This window comes from Caretta caretta, chromosome 3 (assembly GCF_965140235.1).
Source record: "Caretta caretta isolate rCarCar2 chromosome 3, rCarCar1.hap1, whole genome shotgun sequence".
Classification (NCBI taxonomy): Eukaryota; Metazoa; Chordata; order Testudines; family Cheloniidae; genus Caretta; species Caretta caretta.
In genome coordinates this window covers 135894436-135920291 of record NC_134208.1, presented here as the reverse complement: position 1 = coordinate 135920291, position 25856 = coordinate 135894436, and the positions used below count along the sequence as shown (strand labels likewise).

Below are 25856 nucleotides of genomic sequence, written 5' to 3'. Positions count from 1 at the left end.
TCCATACATATAAGCATCTAGCACAAATGAGCAAGATGATGATTTTCAAAGGCACAAAGGGCAGCTAAGCACCCAACTCTCATTGAAAAGCAGTGGGATTTGGTTGTTTAGCTGTCTTCTGTATCTTTATAAATATAGGCTAAGAATTTCAAAGTTTAAAAAAGCCCTGGGCTCCAGAGTCTGGAAACTAGATGTCTGATCCAACAAGCTCTTACTTATGTGAGTAATCCCACTGACTTTATTGGGACTAATTGCATAAATAAATGTTTGCAAGATTGGTCCGTAGGATTGCAATAGCAAGTAAAGCATGTGTTTTTGTGTTTGTGTTGGGGAGACTTAACAAAACTGCAAGGTGAACTGCTATGGTTATGAAAGGAGGTATCTTTACTATAGCTTCCTGTCTATGCGGTGATAGTGAAATTATTTTGCTTGAGATTCTCTTTTCCTATAAATATTTTCGTAAACTCTTATCTGTTGACTATGGCTTCAGTTCAGGAGAACACTGGGAATGTGTTTTGGAAACTTTCATTCTTAACATCTATATTATTCTTAACTAGCTATTGGAAAGGAATTGTCAAAATTAAGGCCTCAGTCCTTCAATTGGATCCACATGAGCAGAGCTTTGTGACTGTATAGAGTTTCAGAGTCTGCCCACATGGCTCTGATTGCAATATTGGCCTAAGGCCCTAATCCTGCAAACAGTTATGTGTGTGCTTGCTTAAGTAAAGTTGAGCACATGTATAAATATTTGCAGGATTGAGACCTAAATTAGTAGTCATCAGTAACTTGCAATTTACTATTTTGCTGTGGGTTTTGCCATCTCGTTTTTGACATTCCTATAATCAGCGTGGAAAGTATCTATGTAACTAAGTTCATATACATATGTGAACTCCAAGATTCTTGTGACATTCTATTTAGCTGTAGTAAGACCGTGTTTTATGTAACAACCAGATTACAATTGGAGTGCATGCATTCCTTTCTATAATACGTAATAGCTAACTCCTTTTAAAAATGTATTCATTCTCTTGATTTAGATTTAGAAATTTAAGTTGTTAATAAAATAACTGCTGGTTTAGTTTTGTTAGAAATTCAGTTGTGACTGAGGCTATTACACTATTTGATGATTAATTCTTGGGGCAGAGAGGAGCAAAGGCCAACCTCTAGGATTCATATTCATTTTTGGAGGAGGGAGGGGCTGATGCCTTCTCACAAAGATAATTTGGATGGATAATAGTTTCCTTTTAAAACCCTTGAACAGTAGAAAAACGTGGCTGGGCTCCCGCTGCTGTACACCCTCAGCTTTCACGGGAGAATGCTATACACAGAACGTGACCTCTTAAAAAAGCAAACAGTTTGGGCAAAGAAGCCAATTACTGCATTCCCTGCTTTACTGCATTCCCTGCTTTTTTAGAGTGCATTGCTGGGAAGATAATCATTTCAAACACACACAAAATATTAGCTCTGTAGTGTTCCTTAAAAATGTGTGGTCTCCCTTGTCTCAATGTACTTCACCACCCACGTCAGAGCTGAGGCCAAATATTTCATTTGTTTAGAGACGCTGAACTGTTCTCAAGACATTTGCATTTCCCGATTTTAATTGTGTCCAGGTGTCTGAGACATGTCCCAAGCCTGTCCTTGCATAACTGGTTTAAATAAATTTTAAAAAAATCTAAGGTTTGTATCTGTGTGACTGTAAAACCATATGAATAAGCGGTGTCATCTGCAGAGCCTGCTCTACTCTGAGTGGCTTCGCAGGGGTGTACTGCTGATACTGGTCATTGTTCCCTACCAGGCTGTTGTGTGGTGTAAAACACAAACAAATAAATGAAAGTGGTGATGTTAAACCTTGTCATCAAACAGTTCAGAGTGATTGTTGCTGGCTGGTTGGAGAACTGGTTCTGCAGGCTGAGAAAGGAGGCAGGGGATGTGCAGTCACAACTGATCTCTATCTCTTCCCTCCCAAACGCTGCAGGGACCCCCAAAAGTAAGATAAAACTAATCCAGTCAGTTGTGTCTGGAGACATACAAAGTCATTTGTCTGTACGTTTTGAGTTTGTTTATGCTGAAAGGCAAGTCGAAGGAAAAGTTAGTGTTCCGCTCATGCTACTATTCCCTGTTGCATGAGGTATCTGATTACAGTATATTTTTCATAAACTGATTTTGTGATGTCTTAGGAAAACCTGTTCTTCAGAGGACTGTGTCCAACCCTCCTGAGCATATAGAATGCTAATGGTTCCTTTGTGACCTCTTTATTAACAGATCTCCACAGGTGGTGGGGCTGCTGCATGTCATCAGTTTCTAGACTGGTGTATCTGTTCTGCCTGATATGCCCTTCTTTTCAACACATTTACAAGACAGTAGAATCTAGTCCTATATTCCCCCCCCCCCGACTTTGTTTGTGTTCCCCCCACTTTTGGACCAGACCACACTTCTCTTTGCAGATACCAGAGGGATGTCGCCCTGCTTGTGACATAAAGCCATAAGGAGGCACTGCACTTTTTGGCTTCTGCAGAGAACTTTCAGAGTAACAGCCGTGTTAGTCTGTATTCGCAAAAAGAAAAGGAGGACTTGTGGCATCTTAGAGACTAACCAATTTATTTGAGCATAAGCTTTCGCAAGCTACAGCTCACCTCATCGTATGCATCCGATGAGGTGAGCTGTAGCTTGCGAAAGCTTGTGCTCAAATAAATTGGTTAGTCTCTAAGGTGCCACAAGTACTCCTTTTCTTTTTGCAGAGAACTTGTAATTTCTGCTGCTTATCATGGACTTGCTCTTGTGGATCTGAAGGGAGACTAGGCCTTTAGAGCTGCAAAACAAAATTACATCTACAGTATGGCATAGCTAGTTAGCCACAATTCTTGGGGTGAGGTGGTGTTGCAAATTGATTACACATTATGCTGCCTCCTCCTGGAGGAGTGAAGTTCCATTCTAGGTCACAATGGACAGGCAGAATGATTCTTGTTAGTGGATGTTGTTATCTGAATACATAACGTATTAAAATCTAGCATTTGCTCATAGTCTCAAACTATATGAAGTTACACTTTTAACGCTGACTGTGAAATATGTTTTGAGACAAATGTGCCACACTTCCATTTGTCAGGTTATCATTGAAGTAACTACACAGTATCTTTTCAGATATGACATCAGGACTTGTAATAGTAAAATCTTTCTTTAAAGGCTGGAGTCTGGAATACTTTCATCATAGTCTGCTGCACTAGGATCCTGTAGCTGGTCAGATGTATAAAATAAAATATCCATTGCTTTATTTGTTTGCAGAACTGGAGAAGACTAAATGTCAGCATGAACAAGAACAAGCTTTGGCTAGCAGGGACTCTTCCTACTCACAAATGCCCAGACCTATTGGTCACTTTGTTCCTCAGTGTGATGAGCACGGGAATTACCAACCAATTCAATGCCATTCTAACACTGGGTATTGTTGGTGTGTGAATAGGGATGGTAATGAGATTGATGGCACCAGAACTGGACCAGGAATCCGACCCCCATGTAAGTTACTCAAGAATTTGTCTCTTCTGTGGGTATCTCTTAAATTGTTGCAGCATCTATTTTTAATGGATTCTGGTATACCGTGTAGGTGCAGCGCTGCCCTGGAGTATTGCAGAGTTGTGCTATCTCAGTGGGACCATGCCCGTTGCTAAACCCCTTGAGGGGCTATAATTAAGGCTATGTTTTAGTAAAGGTTTAGTTAGGGTATTTTTAGTAAAAGTCATGGACAGCTCACAGGCACTAAACAAAAATTCACAGCCAGTCACCTGTCTGTGACTTTTACTAAAAATACCCCTGACTAAAACTTGGTGCGGGGAGGGCAGCCCAGGTGCTGGTGGGGAGGATTGAGGAGGGCAACAGCATGCAGGCACTGCCCCTGCAGATCCCATTGGCTGCAGTTCCTGGCCAATGGGAGCTACGAAGCCAGCGCTCTGGGTGGAGGCAGCGTGCAGAGCTGCCTGGCCATGCCTCCACCTAGCAGCTGAGTGAAGAGGATGTCACCGCTTCCAGTGAGCCCTCCAGGTGAGTGCCACCCAGAGCCCACCTCCCCGCATCCCATGCCTCTGCCCCCTCCCACACCGAAACTCTGCTGCTGGTGGGTGCGCGGTTGCCCCAGACTTCCCCAGCAGCTGCCAGTACGACTGGCGCAGGAGCTGCCTGAGCTGCCCCTGAGCCAGGCACACCGGCCACTGCAGAAGTCACAGAAAGTCATAGAATCCATGATCTCCGTGACCCACTCACAGCCTTAGCTATAACGCACTCGATCGCAGCACCGTGTGCAAGAAAAATTCAGAAGGTGTATAATATCTGTTGTACTACCTTTCTTGTTACTATCCATTTATAGTGCTATTTCTTTCTAAGATGTCTGTAATTATGCACTGAAGATAATGGCTTGCTTTGTTGTATTTACATGAACTGAGTTTTTCGTCTGCTTTTCGTCATCTGTCACCAAGGTCTGAGCACATCTGCTCCTCCTGTTGTTATTGGGCCCTCTGTTCGACCAGATTCAATTCCTCTGCCCCCAGGAACACACTTACTCTTTGCCCAAAGTGGGAAGATTGAACACGTCCCACTGGTGGAAAATAATATGAAGAAAACTGATGCAAAAGCTTTACTGCATGTTCCAGTGAGTATCTATTGTACCTCCTATAGCCACTGGTGCTTAGGGAGAAAATGTCCTCTTGGTCACTGAAGAGATAGATTATGGACCTTGTGTACAGAGGAAACCCTCTCAAATCTCCCTTACATTGAAGGACTTACTCATTTTAGTCCCAAATTTATCTGTGCTCCACACAAATTTGGTGTCCTCTCACTCTTATTGAAATTATTTATATCAGTAATAAAGAATCCTGTGGCTACAGAAAGAGTTATTTACACTAAAGGAAAGGTTCACAGAGCATTTTAGCTTTTCATCATGAATAAATCTTGTGTTCCTTTTATGTCCAAAAAACCTCTTATAGCTTGTGTGTGGGAACACCTCACCCCCAGACTCATGGCTTTCATTGGCTTCCTGTCCACTGCAGCCTCCAGTATAAAACTCCATATTATTCTTAAAGGTCTTCCATTGAGTTTCTGTCTTTTCTCCTCCTGTCATCTGTCTGAATCTCACCCTGTTCTCCAGTCAGTTCCCTAATCACTTCAGATGTCAAACTTGTTTGTCCCTTCTCCAGGTCTGGTCCCTGTGGGTGGTAAATCCTTTCCCCACATTCTTTCCCACTGTTTGGAAAAAGCCTCTTCTTATCAAATGACTCCCTGATGCTTTTCAAATCCCATCCTCTTTTCCATGGCCTGTAACTCTTAACCAGTGGTGGGCAACCTGCGGCCCGTAGGCTGCACGCGGCCCGTCAGGGTAATCTGCTGTTGGGCCACCAGACAGTTTGTTTACATTTGCATGGCCGCCCGCAGCTCCCAATGCCCGTGATTCACTGTTCCCAGCCAATGGGAGCTGCAGGAAGCAGAGGCCAGCATGTCACTGTGGCCTGCGCCACTCCCGCAGCTCCCATTGGCTGGGAACGGCGAACCACAGCCACTGGGAGCTGTGGGCGGCTGTGCAAATGTAAACAAACTGTCTGGTGGCCCATCAGCATATTACCCTGATGGGCCGCATGCAGCCTACGGGCCGCAGGTTGCCCACCACTGGTTAAGAGTTACAGGCCATGGAAAAGAGGATGGGATTTGAAAAGCATCAGGGAGTCATTTGGTAAGAAGAGGCTTTTTCCAAACAGTGGGAAAGAATGTGGGGAAAGGATTTATCACCCACAGGGACCAGACCTGGAGAGGGGACAGACAAGTCTGACATCTGACGTGTCAATTATTACCCTGACGGGCTGCATGCAGCCCATGGGTCGCAGGTTGCCCACCACTGCTCTTAACTCTGTTAAATGATATGATCTGATTCCTTGAGCTACCCAACTTCAGCATGTTCATTTGTTCTTCCTGACACTTGGCATTACCCCTTTCGTCCCAGCCCCCGTTATAGAGTGGCTACCAGAACCAGGTGTTGTAACTGTTGTACTTTTGTATTTCTTGGGTACTCTTTGTAGGCCAAATACTGATCTCAGTTACACTGGTGCAACTCAGTGAGTAATGTCAGTAGGATTGCCCTGATGTAAGAGTAGAATTGGGTCCATTGTCTATTGTATGAAGATTCTATACAATAATAAATTGATGTTGTATATCAGCCCCAGTACAAACTTGGGCAGTCAGGTTGATGTATAAGCAGAACTGGAAATTCCTGGTGGCTCCTTCTGTCTGGTCTGAATAAAATAATTTAAAAGAGAAACTCCAGTGAAAACCTTCATAGATAAGATTAACTCTTAGTTTAATCATTAATTAAACTTTTCCGACCTCTTTCCTTTATACTGACAATAGCTGTTTTTTTTTATCCCAGTTTCTAAATTATAGAGAGATTTGTGTAAATGTCAAGCAGAAACAGCATGTTGCAACACTCAAACACTCTGATCACCCTGCGACCTATTGCCTGAACGCATGGTCAAGAACACCATGCATAAATAAATCTCGTTTTAATGGATGTTTTTGAAATGCCTTGTTAAGGGGTTGCTGGACTCTCTGTACTCTTCCCTTCTGCCAGAATCTTATCTTACGAAGGCATCACAAGAGACAGACTCAGGAATCCATACAAAATGAGGAGTGTCAGACTAAAAGTCCCATCCAATTGCTATAATAAGGATTTTTTAAATCTAAATGTGTGCTCTTTAGGTTCTGCTTTCTTTTGCAAGTCTTAAAGAGTCTTAAATCTTTTCTGATTGTCCACTGACTTTCTCAGGAAGAGGAAATGTTGTAGTTCATTTTAAATAAGAATAGTTCATGTATTAAAAAAATAATTTAATTTAATTTAACAGTTTTAATTTAATAAATTATATTTCAATATAGTACCAGGCATACAAAGCGGTTCACAAACTGCATGCACAAGCACCAATGAAATGCAGCCACCTAGGGTGTGTGGGTTAGTGGCAGGCAGCAACTAAACGTTGCATACCACACATTAAAGGAATGTAGGGTACAGGAGGAAGAGAACAGACTCTGTATAAGAGCTGCCTGAGAGCCCCAGCATTGGGAGAGTAGATTGTGGGGACACCACTAGAGGGCCCTAGCACTTGAATGAGTGAGGAATGGATTCATGGTGTGTATGTGTCTAGTAGACAGGGTGAGGAGTTGGCGCATGGGCGTGTGGGAGGCACCCACTGTACAGTGTGGGTGCATGATGGACAGGGGTGATGGTGGTGGGGGTGGTTACATCCAGGGAGAAGTGGGTGCATAGGTATGTTGGGGAGAGAAGGTGTGAATGATGGGTGGATGAAGTGTGGTTGGGTGAATGAGTATATTGGTGGCTGGGTGTTCTAGAATCTAGTGGCAGAGTGTGTGATGGGTGTGAGTAGGTACTGGACATGACAGAAGGGAGAAAATTTAAGGTAATGGAAGGAAAGAAAGATGGGACAGTTAGAAAGAAAAGAGAAGTTAAGGAAAGAGTAAGGAGGAAGATGAGAGAAAAACAAAGAGTGACAGGAAAGAGGTACTCATGAAAGAATGTGGGAAAGAGGGAGATGAGGAAAAATTAATCTGAAGGAAAAACACTGAAAAGTGTGGAGGGAAATATGAGGATTCTTGAAAGAAAAATAAAATGGCAAAGGAGGAAAAGGAGAAAATAAGTAAAAGGCAAAGAGACTGCATCAGTCATTGCAAAGGAGGCTATTGGAACTATCCACAAAATTCAGCACTAACTCTCAGTAGGTCTCTGTGTATGTAACAGAATTGGAAATGATTAATTAAAGGCCTGATTAATTAAAGGAGTTTTGATTAAAAGTTTTGTGGGCTACTGCAAAGATAATTCCCAGAATGCCTGTGCCTGCCAGTCCAGCCTAGATTTGTGGAGTCAAGATGACTGTCATGAGATGGAAGGATCACAATTATTTCCTTTTTTAGATGAGTGAAGAGGGATCCTCTGGCCAGACTGCAGTGGGGGTGGGGGTGCAGCAGCTTCTCACTTGCACTAACTACTTCTCCAACTGCTGTAACTCTGCTCCTCCTGGCCACCCACCTTCCACCTGCCTCTATAGCTCTCCTCCATGACCTGACCCCCATCAGGGCCCCTCTGTTCGTTTGCCTGCTGGGCCCTTATTCTTAACTCTGGCTCTGCGTAGAGCCTGATGCTTAGACCCCCTAAGCCATTCTTTCTAGCTTTAGAACTGTTATTTAGTATGAGGCTGTAATTATTCACTTGTTGACTTACAGGACAGCGTTGTTATTGGAGTTGCGTATGACTGCATGGACAAGATGGTTTACTGGACGGAGATCAGTGGCCCTTCCATCAGTAGAGCCAGTTTGCATGGTGGAGAGCCAACAACCATCATCAAAGCAGGTAGCAATATCAGTTTCTGCTTGATAGATTCATTTCCAGCAGGGAGTGTAAAGACTTGCATACACCAACCTGCACTGACCAGCCAATGGCCTTACTCTGACTGCTGCAAGGCTAGATTGTTTAAAGGGAGATCAAATTGGCAGAAATCAAAGTGATTGGATAATCTTAGGTTTTAAAAATCTTTATATTTAAAAAACCTGTCTATTTTATTCTTACGTGTATTGAGGAAGCACCTAGTGGCTCCAGCACCATTGTGCTAGGCACTGTACAAACGGAACAAAAACACAGTCCCTGCCCCAAAGAACTTACAATCTATGTATAAGGCAAGTGACAACAGGTGAATACATCAAACATGTTGAGGGGAGCACAAGGTAACAGGGAGATGATTATGATCTGGGTAATGAACAGCACTCCCCTCACACCACCTACTTAACTATTGTTGAGTTTTTTTGTAGGCCTCTCAGCAGGAGGGATTTGAAGGATGAAGTAAGCATTTCTAATGGGCCTGCCATCACAAGAGCTAGGACAGGTCCCCAGCAGTTCGTAGCAGTAGGTATGGGCTATTGGAGTATAATGGATCATGAAGTATAATGGATTGTTCAGCAGTCTCAGTGCTAAACTGTGCTCATACTTCTGCAATACGTAGCAAAACAAACCTCGTGCCTATTAAGTCATTATAAACAGATTTGGGGAGGGGAGTCAATTTAGCAAAACAGTAGTCATTTAAAATTTTATTTTCTGTGTATCTGCTTTCATTTGTCCTGTTTTTTAACAAGTATCTCCATCTGAGGTTTATTTCTATTGGAATTGAAGGGTACTTCATTCACTTGTTAGAGATCAATGCCAGTTTGGGCTAAATTAAGACTCTTGAGGCAGTAGAGGGATGGGCAGTTTGCACCCCCACAACAGTGGTGGTTTTAGGGGGCATTATCTCTGCATAAGGCAGAGGAAAGGGTTGTACTCCCTGGGTGCAAGTGCTAGACTGCTCAGCAAGCACAACTGATACAGCTGTGCAAAAGATGCGAACATGGGGCATTCTGCCCAGAATTGTCTATCTAGCTGGTATGTAGGGGCTGCAAGGGCACACCTTCAGTGTCACACCTTCAGTGATGAGGCTGTAGTTTCCTAAAGGATATAATACCTTGCCCTGCCTGATCCTTTGTTTAGGGAGCTTCCTCTGGGCTGGGTCTTCCCTATTCTTGAGCTGCATGCAGATCTCAGCAATCTGCTCACAAGTCTTTGCAAGGACACACTCCATCACGTACATGTTATGGAAGTAGAGAAATGGGAGCTGCCTTTACCCTTTAAGGAGGCAGCTCCCATTTCTCTACTTCCATAACTGATGCAAATATTAACAAAAATACAAACAGAACCTATATAGCAATAAATATTAAAACATTGAAAATTATTACTAAATGCATAATTTTACAATGTAAAACCATTTCTATAATTATACTTGATTCCAGGGTTCTCACACAAGCAGAGCGGAATGGGTCTTCCCCTGCTTTGTGCTCAGGAAGTGGACACAATCATGTTGTGTTGCCTGCTGAGTGGGTACTGTTAGGGGAAGGGAATAGGTTCCCTGTGACTATCCTCTAACAGTAGAACCATGCCTTGGGCTTCCTAAGGGCCTAATGTCTGAAATGCTCACAAGACTCCCTTTCAATTCTGATAGAACTAAGCTCAAAGACATATGCTAGACACTTATAGTGAGTCGGTGCCCATCCAGCTACAAAGGGGTTGATGGAAGGACTACTACTTTCCATTCTGTTTATCTCTAAGGATCCCTCAGAACAAAGCCGTTTTTGCCTGTCTGTGAATAAGTTAGCAGGGGAGGGAAGCATAAAATAGAAATGTTGACCCATATCATTCTTATTGATCATGGATTATGTATATATTGTAGTGACTTTTCAGAAAACCTGTGACTTCATTTAATGAGAATTGTATTTGTTTCACATCTTCCCTCCTCCTTGCAGTGTGTTGTATGTTGTAGAGCCATTTAATACTGTATCATGAAGGGGTGAAAGCATATGTGATCAGTACTCCAAGCCCATAGGTGGTTTGTCATAACAATGTTGCATTATCAGGTAATCTTCCATGTCTTTTGTCTGCTATGGAAGCAAAAAGTGTCTAAAGACTCATTCAGGCCTTCTGTTGCCCTTGTTGCTGGTGCAGATTGTGATAGATCAAGTACTTGTGAAGTGATGCTAAAACAGGGGTTCTCAAACTGGGGGTCAGGACCCCTCAGGGGGTCGAAAGGTTATTACATGGAGGGGTCGCAAGCTGTCAGCCTCCACCCGAAACCTCACTTTGCCTCCAGCATTTATAATGGTGTTAAATATATAAAAAGGTGTTTTTAATTTATAATGGGGGGGAGTCGCACTCAGCGTCTTGCTATGTGAAAGGGGTCACCAGTACAAAAGTTTGAGAACCATTGTGCTAAAGCAGTGGTGTTCTTAATTTTCTGTACAAACCATCAGATGCATTATATCATGGAATCAAAACAGAACACTAAGGTGTTGACTACTTGCTCAAGTGTTTAATTGGGCATTTACATGGTGTGCGTTGCTAGCCAAAATTCAAATTCAAAATTGCAGAGGCACTATTCCCAATCTTTCAGAAGACATTGAGGTTTTCCTGTTTTTATCTCCTTTCCGTGTGCTGCAGCTCCCTTGTTCGGTTTGCAGTTTGTTTTTGTATTGAACATTTATTTCTTTGTTCATGTTTTTGTGATTGGAATTTGTTTGCTTTGCAGGGGCATGTTTTGGTATGGCGCTCCATCCAGCTCTCATCTGCTTCTGCAGCTGCGTAGCCTCCCGAGGCTACAAGTTTCCTGAGCTCCGCAGCTGCAGGGCTGCTCCGCACAGGGAACTTCCCCTCTGCTGCAGTTGTTTAAATCATATTAAATCATATAAGCCATACATGTGTGCAGAGCCTGGGACTGTGTCCAGCCTGACTCCAGTACTGGTGTACTGAAATCATGGCCCTAGGAGTGACTGGTGAGGTGGGGGAGGAGATGCACAGAACCTGCTTAATATATTCCCTTAGACATGCTAGCAGGGGCCAAGTTTCCCTCTGGCTAGCCATCCAGGAAAGACATTTACTTCAGGCCACACACAGCCTCTTTAAATCTCCTGGCTGACAGCTCAAAAATAGAATTGTGCCAGGGAGGAAGGACTCCTGGAAACCACTGGTAGCAGATCTCTAACCCACTACCCTCTCCTATTCGGACCAATTGACTAATAGACCATCGGAGTCGGCAGTCCTCCTGTTCAGTGCCTGGGGATGGGAGAGAGAGTCTCCACCCCACATGAGGCAGCTCCCACTGCCTGCTGACCTCAGCAAGAGATGAAAGGATATAGAAGCATGATTTGGGGGTGGGAGAGGAATCTAATTGACATTTGCTTGGTACACCTTGATCAGTTCTTTGCAGATTTCAGTCTTGGAGTGGATGGTCATTCCCACTCGTCCAACATGCACACACGTGTGCTTGCCCATGCGCACACACACACACACACACACACACACACACACACACACACACACGATTTGTGGCCCAAATAAGTTACATACCTAGATAAGGCAATGTAGCTTCTGCTGATTATGGTCCAATATAACTCTTATTAGGATAATCACAGTGTCCATTTTTTTTAAATTCCCACCTAGTGATTTGCCCAAGTGTTTCTCCCCAGGAATCCAGTTTGGGTTGAGAAATACAAGACTTGTTTAATGGCTGAATAATGAATAAATGTGAAAATGAATAGACAAACTCAATTCATTTCATTTAATCTTTCTTTGAAATTCAGAAATGGGGCGTGTAGTTCTGCATTTGAAAGCTTCCTTGACAGATGGTTTTCATGAAGGGACAGGTTTCAGAGTAGCAGCCGTGTTAATCTGTATCCGCAAAAAGAACAGGAGTACTTGTGGCACCTTACAGACTAACAAATTTATTTGAGCATAAGCTTTTGTGGGCTACAGTTTCATCAGATGCATAGAATGGAACATATAGTAAGAAGATATATATATACAGACAGAGAACATGAAAAAGTAGAGTAAGAGACTAATTAATTAAGATGAGCTATTATCAGCAGGAGAAAAAAACTTTTGTAGTGATAATCAAGATGGCCCATTTAGACACTTGCTGATAATAGCTCATCTTAATTAATTAGCCTCTTACTCCACTTTTTCATGTTCTCTGTATGCATATATCTATCTTCTTACGATATATTCCATTCTATGCATTTGATGACATGGGCTGTAGCCCACGAAAGCTTATGCTCAAATAAATTTGTTCATCTCTAAGATGCCACAAGTACTTCTTTTCTTTTTATGAAGGGACACTATGACACTTTTGAAACAACCCCATGCAATCTTTCCTTACTGGTTCATTCAGAGTTTATACCTCTGGAATTAGTCTGAAATGAGATTGTATTTACATTTAGTTTCAGTTTGTGTGCAGCCCGTTCTTCTCTGTGGACCTATGTGTCCTAAAAACTGTAGAGCAATTTTTTGTGCTCGCTGAGTACAAGAAACTTTAATATGCCTTTTTATTTATATTTTTAAAGTATTTGTTTCTCCTTCTATGATTTTGAGTGAGAAATCACTGGGACCAGAGTAATAGGTCATTGTCTGCTATTTCCTGTTGCTTTTGGAACAGATAACTGTCCAAGAAAAACTATGCACATACAGTACTAAAATATGTTCCAAACAAAATCCCTCTGCAAAACACAGACTTGAATTTAAATTCCATCTAGGGTTAATTCTATTAGCACTTGGGAGATTGATTGTTAAACTTGAATACATTTTTAAATAAATTTTTAATGTATTTAAATTGTAATCAGTACAAGACTATAGCTTTCAGAATGATGCGTTGTTTCTTCTCCTTTTGTACTGACATACTTTAAAGATTTGTAAGCCTGCCCCAGATCTTTGCAAAGACCATTTTGTTTTCCAAGAGGATAGAATAATTTCAATACTGATGAGCAATAGTGTTTGTTTCCCTGCCAGTCATTCTTCTTCTTAAGTCAGCACTACATACCTATTTTTGTATTAGCATTACTACTTCCGATAAAGTTGTGATGTTTTCGGTTCTTTTGTTTGTTTATTTGTTTGTTTTAACAAAAAATAATTATCCCAGTTGAACCACTTGGCAGATATACAGATAATAAAAGTGCCTTAAACAAGTATAGTTCACTTCCAGTATGGGAATAAACTATACTGGTATAACTGTGTCCACACTAGGGGACTATACCAATTTAGGTGCACTGATATAGTTACTTTTGTAGGTAGACAAGCCCTTGGGTTAGAATTTGTGTAATTATCAGGATGAGAAGTGACTCCTAACTATAAATTAAAAAAAAAAATTAAGTAGGTCCATTGGCATCTCAGATTTGAAATAGTCAGTATGATAGAATTGTGCATCCTTCAGAAACGACACAGTCACCTGACCCTTCTAAGCCAGCTTCATGCTCCAGACTAATGGAGCTCTGTTATTGGCATATTGGAGGGAGCAGGTCCTGACAACACAATATAAAGCTGGATGTTGTGGGACAAAGAATTGTGGTGGGTTTTTTCTTGATTTTTGTTTTTTGTTTCCTAAATTTCAAATACAGTATGTACCTCCCTTTGCTCTAATTATTTGGCATATTCTTGTAATTCTAAATTTGAGTAGGTTTTTGTTACAGCCATTTTTGAAAAAGTCCTATAAAATTCAGTAAGGATGAAACCACCAGAAGTTTATTGGGTTCTATAGAAATTATTCTAAGCAGCCTTCAGAATTTAATTGAGAATTGTATCCCTGACATGGAATTCTCCCCTAATAGCCCATAGGGCTGATCTAAAGCCCATTAAAATCAATTGGAGTCCTTCCGCTGATTCATGGGCTTTTGGTGTATTTTAAAATTAACAGAAAAAATCTATGGAAGTATCAACTTAGAAGTTGTGTAACCCTATTGAATTGTTAACAAAACATTTATAGTACATTTAAACCGTGACTTCAGCTTGTGTTCTATGGGAGGCAGCAGTGTCTAGTGATTAGCACAGGAAACCCGTATGTTGTTCTTGACTGCCACTGACCTGGGCCCCAGTTCCTGTGAGATGTGCCGTTTGGATTGATCCCTGAGCCTATGAAGAGCCCCATTGACATCAAGCCTAAACTACCTGCACGTCCTTTAATTTTCTCTACGATCAATAGTGAAATAAACTAGTCACTTTTGTTGTTCTCTCTAGCAATTAGATTTGCTCTCTTTCAGGTGCCAATTAAAGATCTCTTTTGTAGAAGTGCATGCCTTAACAATAAGTCACTATTTTTATATTTTGTAAGGTACAACTTGTATTCCTCGTGTAACAGGTTAACGTACTCTGTATAAAATGGTTTGTTGGCCTTAATTGTGATTGCACAGGCATTAGGAAAATTACTTAATGGAAACATTGCTGCTCAAGCTGGAATAACTGTTAAGTGTTTAGTATAACTATATTAGGAAACAAACTTATTGTTTGGTGTTTTATTTTCTTTGTTCTGTTCCAGACTTAGGAAGTCCTGAAGGAATAGCAATAGATCATCTCGGTCGCAACGTTTTCTGGACTGACTCTTACCTCGATAGAATAGAAGTGGCCAGGCTGGATGGTAGCCAGCGCCGAGTGCTGTTTAACACTGATCTGGTGAACCCCAGAGCCATAGTAACAGATTCTGTGAGAGGGTATATATATATTTTATAGACACATTTATTTTTAATGAACATTTTATGTATATATCCTGAACGTCCCTCTACATTTTTACACTGTCTTCAACTGTTGATATAAAGCTTCAGTATCCTTTTCTCAGTCCCAAATATCCTCCTATAAAATAATATATTCCTAGGTGTTTTATGGGAAATAAAAACTTCTTTCAGAATTCTTATTAGAAGCATTTCTTCCTAGGCACAATAATAATGCATTTTTATTAGCAAATGAAGTATTGGATTAGAATAAGCATTTTCTTGTTGTTTTTTCCTTAATGGCAGCCATATTTCCAGTACTCTGCTGCCTTTCAAAAAACTGCATTAGCTCCTTCTCTATCTACATCTCTGCCTTTATCTACTCCTGACCATCATCCAAGTACCTTTCCTATTTATTCTCTCTGTCTCCTTCACCTACACCCCATGATGTGTTTTCTCTGACACTGTTATGCTTGGGACAGCCTCCTAATTAACATACACCAAGACTCTACCGAAAGTTTGAAAATCCATCTGTGCCATGAAACATTTCCGCTACAGTGCTTACCTTTAAACCCCTGCCAGTTTTATCTTAAGTAAATAGATTCATTCTTACTATTTGGGGTATTTCTTAAACTGTCCTATGCACATTATGTTGTCTGTCTAGAATACTACAAATACTAAGGCAAGTCGCAAGTGTTAGGGGATGAGCACTATATAGTGGTCCCTGTTTGTTCTATTACACCAACTCGTTCCAATGAATTTTATGGTAGCATCTTGTTCGTGGTTTAGCACATTTTTCCCTAGCGTTGTCTTAGGACTCTGTTTCTTTCTTTCATTGTTTAAAATTCCTATCTCAATCCTCAGCAGCATACAAAAATAAAAATAAAAAAGTAACCTCCATAACAAATTACCTTCACAGCACATTACTGGTGTGCAGCATTAACAAACAATATACGACTTGAGGAGAGATATAAAACGAATGCCCATTACAATGTAGTAAGTAAGCCTTTTTTTGCAACCCTCCCAGGGTCCAAATTCATGAGAAAGGAAGGGGCAATAGGCCAGCATCCTTCTTATCCTTCTCCACTGCTGCCACCTCCTTCTCACTTTGCTAAGAGGGCATCGACCACTTGTAGCAGCACCCTGGGACCACAGCCCTAATCCAGGCCTAGTAAAGAGAGGTAGGGGGTTTGGAGAGTGAGCCCACCCACCACACACACACCTTGCCCCGGCAGCTCCTGTCCCACAGGGCTGGGCACAGCTCCCTCCTAAAGTCATTGTGATCTGATGCATAGGGTTGCAGCACCACTCAGGCTTGACCCCTCTGCCCCTCTGTTTAATGCAAAATTGTTTTATGTTTAATTTAAATACTCATAAACTATTGATAATGCAAGTTGGGCACAAACTGATTTCCATACTCTTATACGTGGGGTCTTAAACTGCTGTTGTCCGAAATGCCATTTTCCAGGAACATGTTTGCCAACAAGAAGAGTCATTTCACTCAAAATACTTAATTTCCAATACAACTGAATGAAAGGTTTTTGTTTTGTTGTGTTTTTTTTTCCAGTCACATGAACTTCTAGGAAGTTGTGCTAAACAAAATTAGTGCAGCTTTCTGTAATGAACAAGGACTACTCAGGCAATGCAACAAAAATTTGAAATGTTCATAAGGGAGAACTGGGGAATATATCATGGAATCCTGACTAGATTTCTCAAGGAGAGTCTTTGGAAGGGTCATCCTCCTTCCAGATGTTAACTGAACAAGATTTTTGGTGAAAGGAGCATGTATGTGACAGCTCAAAATGCAGTTATTTAAGACTAAATAAAGGAGTAGTGCCACTAATTTTCCTCTTCATGGAAAATGTGGTATATCCAGTAAGTTGTATAAGTAAAGGGTCTCCCGGTCATGCAAACAGATTTGCATGGGTGGACCCAAGTACCTGGGTGGAACCTCATTGACTTCAGCAGGGTTGGCGTATTAGTTGGCAGCTTCAGGGAATGTAGCCAAAGTATTAATAAAACGGTGGGCGAAAGGTTGAACTAGCGGCAGTTAATGCTCTGAGTCTCGTGAGGTTTTTCAGACAACTGACTCTAGTTGATGAGAAGTTGCCTCTGGTTCGGATCTGTTGGTAAATATTCTTCCAAGTTATACTGAAGAAAATGTTGAATTAAAGTAAATACATACATATGTGCTGAATTCTCCCACTAATCAGCCTCAGGGCAGGTGGTTTGTTTTTACCTGGACTGACTTTGTATCGTTGAAATGGATTTTTCTGTTTGGCACCCGGTAAATGAGCTTCTACCCAATGCTAGAAAATGAATTTTGTTTTAAAGTGATGCTACTTCACTATACTTCAGTATCTTCTATCAAGGTCAAATATGCTGCTTTCTGCCATTCTATCTAAATGTTCCCTGTTTCCTCTTTTGTTTCCTTAAATGTTTTCCTTTATGTAAAAAAAAAGAAAAATCACTTCGGATTGATCAGTTATTTTAACTTTTTTCCTTTTCTTCCTATTCAGAAATCTTTACTGGACTGACTGGAACAGAGATGCTCCTAAAATTGAAACTTCATACATGGATGGCACAAACAGAAGGATTCTTGTTAAAGATGATCTGGGATTACCAAATGGTCTGACATTTGACACCTACTCTTCAATGCTGTGTTGGGTTGATGCAGGTAAAGAGAGGTGCTGAAATGTTCATATTCACAATGCATAACAGGCTAAACATGGTAACCAGTGCAATGATGCACAGCATGACTCATGAGCAAATGCTTTGAGTTGTTTAGACTTCATTTTTTCTCAGGCTTGAGAGACATACCCTAGAGTATCCACTGTTTTATTTATTAACTCTTGCTGATTCACCAAAAGTAGGTTTACAAGCTGAAGGATTTTAGTTCTGAAAGGAGAAAGCACTAGGTCTGCTGTAGACTTATTTTGTGTTTGCTGCAAGCAAGTATATCTTTAATCCGTATTTAGCCCTTGATTCATCGAGTCTAGGGCCATAGAACTTCATCCAGTTACCCCTTGAATGAGCCCAGTAACTTGTGTTTGACCTTAAACATGTCTTCCAGAAAGGTATCCAGCCTTTAGTTGAAGGAACAAGTTATAGACAATCTACAACTTCTCTTGGTAGCTTGTTCCAGTGATTAATCATCTACATGATTAAAAACGTGTGCCTGATTTCTCATTTGAATTTGTCTGATTTTAGCTTCCATCCACTGATACTTGTTATGTCTTTCTCCACTAGAGACTCCTTTAGTATCCAGTATTTTCTCCCCTGTGAAGGTACTTCTACACTGAAATAAAGTTACCTCTCCATCTTTTTGATAAGCTGAACAGATTGATCTCTTTAAATCTCTCAGTACAAGACATTTTTCTCCAGCCCTTGAATCTTTTTTTTTTTTTTTGGTGTGTGTGGCTCTCCTCTGCACCTGCTCCAATTTTTCAACATCTTTTTAAAAATGTGGACACCAGAATTGTATGCAATATTCCAGTGTTGATCTCACCAATGCTGTGTACCGAGGCAAAATTGCCTCTCTGCTCCTCCTCAGTGTTCCCCTGTTTATACATCCAAGGATTGCATTAGGCTGTTTTGTCACAGCATTGCACCAGGAGCTCACAATCAGTTGCTTGTCCACTATGACCCCTAAGTCCTTTTCAGGGTCACTGCTTCCCAGGATACAGCCCCCTTTCCATAGGTATGGTCTGAATTCTGTGTTCCTAGACATATACTTTTGCATTTGGCTGAATTAACACACTTTTTGTTTGAATGGGCACATCGTACCATATTGCTCTATTTGACTGCCCTATCCTTACCATTATTTACCATATGGCCAATCTTTGAGTCATCCACAAATTTTATCAGCAGTGATTTTATATTTACTTCCAGATTTCTGATGAAGTTGAATAGCATCAGATCTAGAATCAAACCCTGTGGAACTCTTCGAGAAACACCCCCATTTGATGACAATTCCCCATTGACAACTATTTTTTAGATTTGTCAGCTAGCTGTCTTAATCTATTTAATGTGTGTTCTATTGATATTGTATATTTAATGAGAATGTCATGTGCCTTACAAAAGTCTTAAGTATATTACATCTTTGCAGTTATCTTTATCAACCAAACTTGTAATTTCATGAAAGAATTAAATTGGATTTCTTTGACAAGAACTATTTTCCATTAAACTGTTTTGACTGACATTCATCCCATTCTTATTTCTTAATTCTTTAATAATTATCAGCTTTTCCATTATCTTTGCCCAGGATTGATGTCGGGCTAACCAGACTATAGTCAGCCAGATCATCCAGCTTGCCCTTTTGCAATATTGGCACCATAGCACTCTTCCAGTCACCCTAGCAGAGAGGCACAGAATTAAATGGGCATTGAGGTTCAGCTGTCTTCTGAGTCAAAGAATTGCTCTGTCCCCAGCTCAGAGTCACGGTATACTGGCGAGGCACTGTGGAGAAACTTTCACTGCTGCTCCCCAGGCTGTAAATCTTCTGTGGATAAATCATCCTTTAATCTTCAGGACAGCCAGGCCCGCACTCTTCGTGAGCAAAATTTGTCGTATATGCACAGATTTTCCCTGGCAATCTTCAGCAGCTGCTGCTGTAATCTTTCAGTCCAACTGAATATCCAGACAAGGACCTGAATGGGCTTTCATCTGTCATTCTAATGGAGTCCCACAGGCATAACACTGATCTACCAAAGTGGGCACATAGGAATAAATGAGACATTTTATAAAAGGTTTGGTGCTTGGCATATAAGGAGACGTGATCTGGACAAGTATTTGGTAGGGGGGAGGAGGACTTTGAGGAAATTATACTCTATACATGCTCTTTTGATTATGTCCTTGTGCTTCCCCTTCTCCCCTCCTCCCAAAAAAGAACTGTTTGTCATATACAAAGACTAAATTGTTTTATTGTGTACAGGCACCAAGAGGGTGGAATGTATGAATCCCAATCAGCTTGGTCGACGAAAGATCCTTGAAGGAGTCCAGTATCCTTTTAGTATTACAAGCTATGGGAAGAATTTATATTACACAGACTGGAGGAGGTAGGTTATCTGTTTAAGAAATTATGTAGTTGTATTTTAGTCTGGTCTTCTGCCTGGTAGAAACTGAGGTTCACTGCGTCTGTTCTCTTGGCAGCGAGTGTATTCTTCCTTAGAGATTTTATTTTTTTTCTCTCCAGGCAATCAGCTGAGGCAGGGCGTAGTGGAAATTTAGAGTTGGATGTATTCATGTTTCTAGTTAACTGTTTTCTCAATTTAATAATTTGTTCTCTAAAGATGCTTTTAATGCTGAACGTGAGAGGGATAGGTTTAATATGAGGGAGTGGTTTAATATGTCTTATGGCAGCACTTATTTTGAGGTTTAGGACAGAAATTGATTATTTGAAGCTCTTCTTATCCTTATTAGTATGTAACTGTTCAGTCAATAATAAGAAGAAAACATTTTAGCTGTTGACAACAGTTATTTTTGTTTGCTGTAGGCAGGTGATTTAAGCCACATTATGATCTAGGCTGACTTTACTAAAATTTGCACATGAGATTCCAGACTAAATGTTTTTAAAATACCAGTAGTTTGTTTTTAATCCATATAAACATGTGACCAAGACTGTATCTGCAAGACTCTTGAACAAATAGTTCCACTGATTTCAACAGGGCTACTGGGAGTAACAGGGAGTAAGGGCTATTCACATGACTAAAAGTTTCCAAGGTTGAACCCAATATCTGTGAAATATTACTTCAGAATGCCATTTAAAAACGGGAAGCGGAAAATGTCACCATTCTGCCAGCCCATCGCCTTTTGTTGACAGCAGGCAACAACTGCACCTTAGTGGCTGAACTCCTACCCTTCTAATTCTGAATGTCAGATTTCTCCTGAAGTGGAACATTGTCCATAACAATGGATCGTTCCATCGTGGCCATGCCAGGAATAATATTGTAGGGGAGAAGAGTATTTAAATTACCAATAAACTCGTTCCCTAGAGGGATGCGGTCAGACTGAGTGGCCTATGTTTACCTTTTCCTTCCTCCCAAAAAAGACTTTTGCCCTGCTACTAGAAGATCCCTCTGCTCCCCAGAATCAGGGCTGTGACATATTTGGGTTGCCTAACAGAAGTGGGATTCTGTATCAAACAAATCCGACCCTGGGGTTCTTCATGCTTGGGGATACTGGCTACTCTCTGGTCTGCCTGTGTGTGATTCAGCATTACTAGTTGGCAGGGTATTAAAATGTAAAAAGGTATCTGGTGCTTCCTCTTCCAATATTTTTCTTCTGAGGTCATCTTAGGGGAAAGCCCTCGCTCACCTTTACACTTTTCTTTTTGTGTACTGTAGGGACGCTGTTATAGCTGTGGATCGCACAATTTCAAAAGAGAACGATAACTTCCAGCCCCACAAACGCGCCCGTCTTTATGGAATAACTACAGCTTTTGCTCAGTGCCCACAAGGTAATCACAAAATCCCTATGTTTCTCGGGGAGCTATAGAAAGTGAATGTAGGTATCCAGCAGTTCCCAAGCTATGGCCCACAGAGTACTTGCTGTTGGTTGGTGGAAAGCAGACTGGTCACATGGTTTCCATCTCTTAACATGAATGGATTCTAAAAATACAGCTTTGTCCATGTAAGCAATTGCTATAACCTCCATAGGAACGTTACGGAATCATGAATAGGAGGGGAATTGGTGGCCTGTTCAGTCATGAATGGGAGGGGCAAGTGCGTGTACAAGACACTCTCTCTTAAGATGGGGTCCACGTTATGCAACCAGTTCAAGCACCATTTTAATAACGCACACAATTGTCAGTCAGCTAAACAGAATGTTTTATCTGTCCCCAAGGGCACTAGTTAGGCCTCATTTTATTTTAAATTCATAACTATAGAAGTGTCTCAGTCTTCCTGCTGGGATCAATAATCCTGTGTTTTTAAAAAAGGAAGAGTTAAAGAAGCAGTAGGTGGTAGAATAGGCAAAGTCATTCTCGCCCTATGTAAATGTTAAGCTTTTGAGTTATATCCATAAATATTCACGTGTCCCAAAAGCCTCTTGGGAATTGGTAATGGTCAATGGTAATTCTTTTCAGAGAAACAACATTCTTTATTTCTCTTGTTTTTCATACTTAGCTTGAGCAATAGAGGCTTAGAGGAGGAAATTAATATCCTTGAAATAATAATTTGTGTTTCTCTGGGAATTAATGCCACTGTTTAGTCTTGTTATTTCTGGCCAAATTCAGTCTGGCTGTCGACAGAAAGTTCATGTTTTAGGATTACAATGATGCTAGATTTTAAGATTTTTCTTTTCAGCTGAGACCAAGATTGTGACAGAGTTTGTGTTCAAAGGATATTTTGCTATTGATTTTGAGTAGTTTAATGTAGGTGCTTACTTACCACAGTGCATGATTAAAAAAGGATGAGTATATAGATATCTTCATTGAGAAATGTGTTAAATGTTTTTTATTATATGTATTACGGTAGCACCTTGGGGCCCTACTGTGTTAGGCAATGTACGTACATAACAAAGAGAGAGTCCTTGCCCCACAGAGCTAACCATCTAAGCAAATGTGAGTTTACATTTTTTCATGGCCAGCTTTCTCTGTTCTGTTTCATTGGGGGGGGGTGTCTGTCTCTCTCTCCAAACATGTTTTTGTGTCCGTTTTAAAAAGAAAATCTCATGATCTAACTTGCCTCTCTAAATACTATCCTGACTCCCTGCCCCTCAAATCATGGAGATATACAGTTAACTCTCTCTGTCTTAGACTCCTCAAATCTGGCTGCTCCCTCACCACTAAAGTGAAACATTGTCACTAATGACCTTCTTCTCTGTGACCTCGTCATCTTTGGTCTATATACTACTTCTGATACTGTCTCTTCCACTTCCTCCCCTTGGCTTCCAGTGCACACTGCTTTCTTTCTTGCTTGTTTTGCTTTGCTTGAACACTCCTTCACCATCTCCTTTAATGGCTCCTCATCCTCCCCTTTCTCCTTTATTTGGATAACATCTCTTAGGATTCTGGACAGAGTCCTCTCCTTTTCTTTCTTTCTGTTCACTCATTCACTCACTGACTGTCTCTGCATTTTATTTAACTATGAACGTTAAAGTTCTGGATACGCTTTTTAAGTATAGTCCTTCATGTTGCCTGTAACCAAACTCAGAAACCCTTTTTTCCTTTCCTATGCAATCACTGCTGCTCCCTGTGGACCTTTCCCCATTCATTCTGACATCATCCCCAACTCCAGACACCTGCCACTTGCTCCATTACATGATATCCAGATTGGTACTTGATATCTGATGGTTACTGAGGGGATGATACTCAGGAGCTGATCAATCAGAAATCAAACGTAAAGCACTTGCAGCCCTAACTCTGGTGTGGTTTATATTTTCTGTAACGTTCCTGGTTTTTCTACTATATGAACTGGTTTACCCTAGAAGGCTTTTTTTATATGTAAACTCCTTTTCACTTATAGGGCATAACTATTGCACAGTGAATAACGGAGGCTGTACTCATTTATGCCTGGCTACCCCAGATGGCCGCTCTTGCCGCTGCCCTGACAACACAGTTGGAGTGGATTGTATAGAGAGAAACTGAGCGCTAAACCAGGAAATGTGTTAGAACAGAGTCTCCCTTGGGAAAAGTACTGTAAATAGTTCACAGCTATCAGCGTAAAATGAAGACAGTAAAGATAAGCTCCATGCTGCTTACAGGGGGCAAGCCACAACACATACACCATAGCACAGCATGGTGGCATTCAGGTAAGTCTGTGCTGCCCAGGGAGGGTCCCACACCCTGCAGCATCACCTTCTTGCCTTTAAAGTGGAGCTTGGGGGCTCATTTACTCCTGTGCTGGGCTCTGAACCTCCCAGTAAAATTATCGTACCCTGTGTTTTATGGGGTGTCTCAAATCCTGATGTGCCTGAGAGATGGGAATTTTGAGCACCACTGACTGTGCTGTGCAATGGAGCACACAACGATTCAGCTACAGACTGGAATGCTGTAGCCCAGCAGCGGTGCAGCAGGGTCACAAATTCAGCTTCCTGTTAGGCAGTAAGCCTGTCGTCCAAAGGATGGTCAGTGGGTGCGTGAGAACATCCCTTGGCAACATGAACTCCACAGTGCTTTAATACATCCCCCTCAGCTGCCAAAGCCTTTATACGTTAAAGCTGCTCTCTTAAACCTTTGCTTTTTGGCTATTGATAATGTTACAGGAAGTTAACCAATATGCTTTAGCACAGGGATAGCTCCTGTACTGGTTCATGTTGCCTCTTCATACTGTGTGCAATCATCTTACTACCAGCAATACTTTAGTGGGTATTGTGAAATTTTCCCTGGATTTTCCCAAGAGGTTTATTTTTTGTCTTGCTAGTGGACACTTATTGAATAGCTTTTGGATATCTCCAAAGTTGAGACTTGGGATACAAATGCCAATTCCCATAACTCATCAAAGAATGGCGATTGATTGGTGTTGTGTTTTTAAAGGGAGACTGTCAAGTATTTTTTAAAATCTTCAATTTCCTATTTTTGTGATACTATTTTATAAGCTTGAAAATGACATTTCCATTTTGCCCTACCAATTTTTTTTCTTTGTGGCAAACCTGGATATTTTCTTTTCTTACAGACCATGAACAACCAAGACAGTTGAGTATTTGTTAGGCAACACTTTTGACAATCTCACAGGGCTTTAAAAAAAAAAAAGCCCTGTTCATGTGTCAGTTTACAGCAAGGGCAAAACATCTGTGCTGGAAATGGGTGTGAAGATGGAGCGTGTCTCCACTTACAGCAATGCGTGCAGAGCAGTTAGGAAAATCCAGCACAGGTTTCATAAGAGATTACACATTGTAATGATAAAACCCTTTAATAAACCCTGCTGCAGCAGACCATTTCTGGGAACAGGATTTAACTTTTGCTCCTGCTGCTGCAGGCTGGGTAGCTTATCTGCAGTAGAAGAACCAAATGTGATTGTGAGAGTCATGTATCTAAATAGCTGTCTTTATAATCTCTTGGTCACAGGGATAAATTACAATAAAAACCCGCAGGCTATAGTTAAAAAAACTGAGACCGTTCTCCTCCAGATTATAACATTGCTATAACAGAGCCAATTTTGAGCTTGAACTATCTGACCATTTCCTTTTTAATTATGTATTTATCTCAAAAATATCAAATGCCATATAGAATGTTAACGTTTTTGTGTAACTTTTAATAACTTTTAATTCATTGTATTCATATACTTTAATGTGTCTTAAAACTGTAAATACCAATAATGTGCTGAAATGAAGGTGCTTAATAACTGTTCCTCCAGAATTATTCAAATATCAGGTGATACATTAAAGTTTACACTCTGTACAGCTATTTGTAGTACAGCCAATAAAGAATTTTTTGTATAAAAATGTCTTTTTCCTGCACGACCAAGTGGTGTCTTGTATTCTTAAATTTTCTGATGGTGAATTTTAGTGCACCATCGTAACTTGGTCACTATGTAGACCAGAGTAAGATTTGTTCCCAAGATTTGATTGATCCTAAAGCCCCAATCCCTCAACTGACTCCATGCGAGAGCACCCGGGCGCCTGCAAGTACCTCCATTGAAGTCAATTGCACTGAAAGCCATCCAGAATCAACTGCAAGACTAAGGTCTAAATTAGACCATGCAGTTCAGGGCCAGATCCAAAGCACATTGTAGTCAATGAGAATTTTTTCTGTTGGCTTTGGATCTGGCCCATAGGGCATTGGATAAAGAGCCAATCTTAAAGACATACAGGTTTTTTAATTATACACATCTGTCTTT

General features: G+C 40.9%; 1 protein-coding gene across 1 annotated transcript in view; it reads left to right on the top strand.

Moving 5' to 3' along the window:
• The window catches only part of NID1 (nidogen 1), an 85821-nt gene extending 60360 nt beyond the window's left edge, over positions 1 to 25461 (top strand). The window contains exons 13-20 of the mRNA XM_048843803.2: positions 3277 to 3504; positions 4458 to 4630; positions 8257 to 8383; positions 14910 to 15081; positions 17598 to 17755; positions 20012 to 20135; positions 21423 to 21535; positions 23544 to 25461. Of these exons, the coding sequence (XP_048699760.2) occupies positions 3277 to 3504; positions 4458 to 4630; positions 8257 to 8383; positions 14910 to 15081; positions 17598 to 17755; positions 20012 to 20135; positions 21423 to 21535; positions 23544 to 23665 (1217 nt within the window). The 3' untranslated portion in view covers positions 23666 to 25461. The remainder of the gene's footprint in view (positions 1 to 3276; positions 3505 to 4457; positions 4631 to 8256; positions 8384 to 14909; positions 15082 to 17597; positions 17756 to 20011; positions 20136 to 21422; positions 21536 to 23543) is intronic.
• The last annotated feature ends 395 nt before the right edge of the window (positions 25462 to 25856 follow it).